General features: G+C 67.9%; 1 protein-coding gene across 1 annotated transcript in view; it reads left to right on the top strand.

The window, feature by feature from the left end:
- Positions 1-18: 18 nt before the first annotated feature.
- LOC112120599 (SRSF protein kinase 3-like) overlaps positions 19-801 on the top strand; it is a gene marked incomplete at its 3' end in the record, with an annotated part of 1,176 nt that continues 393 nt past the window's right edge. The window contains exons 1-2 of the mRNA XM_026662151.2: positions 19-278; positions 482-507. Coding sequence (XP_026517936.2) covers positions 101-278; positions 482-507 — 204 coding nt within the window. The remainder of the gene's footprint in view (positions 279-481; positions 508-801) is intronic.

Raw genomic sequence — 801 nt, 5'->3', positions numbered from 1 at the left:
CACCCCCTCGGCGTGCAAACCAGTGAAACCCCACAGAAAACAAGAAACCCCCCCACTTCGTCACAGGGGGGCTCAGCTGTCGCGGTCCGTACCGCCCCGTATGTGCCCCCAGGTGCTGCAGGGCCTGGATTACCTCCACACCAAGTGCAAGATCATCCACACGGACATCAAGCCGGAGAACGTGCTGGTGTGCGTGGGCGAAGGCTACGTCCGGCGCCTGGCGGCCGAGGCCACCCGCTGGCAGCAGCTGGGGGGGCCGCCCCCCTCCGCCTCCGCCGGTAGGGCCCCCGCCAGCACCGGGGGGAGTGGGGCTGGGGCCCTGACGCCCGGGTTCTCCCACGGCTCTGGGAGGGGGAGTCAGGTCGGGTGGTTAGAGCTGGGGGGAGCCCGGACTCCTGGGTTCTCTCCGTGAGTGTCTGTTGATGCTTTTCTCGTCGGATGCCCTTTGTGTTCTGAGAATCTCGACCTCGTCTCCCCCCAGTGAGCTCGGCCCCCCAGGGGATGGAGGTAAGTTCTGCGGGGGGGGGGGGCTGGATGCCCTCGCACACCCACTGCCTTGCACGCCTGCCCGGGCACCTGCTCGCTCTCCCTTCCCCACTGGGCACACATCTCTGTCCACCTGGTTCCTTCCCCGCACGGCCCTTTGCACGCTCGGGTCCTTCCCCGCCCGCCCAGCATGGCCCTTCACACGTTTGGGTCCTTCCCCGCCCGCCGGCCCGGCCCTTTGCATACTCGGGTCCTTCCACGCCCACCCAGCATGGCCCTTTGCACACTCAGGTCCTTCCACGCCCATCTGGCATG

The sequence above is a fragment of the Terrapene carolina genome, unplaced genomic scaffold, assembly GCF_002925995.2.
Source record: "Terrapene carolina triunguis isolate 2854851 unplaced genomic scaffold, T_m_triunguis-2.0 Scaffold23565, whole genome shotgun sequence".
In the NCBI taxonomy this organism is placed as follows: Eukaryota; Metazoa; Chordata; order Testudines; family Emydidae; genus Terrapene; species Terrapene triunguis.
This window is presented reverse-complemented; position numbering and strand designations above follow the sequence as displayed.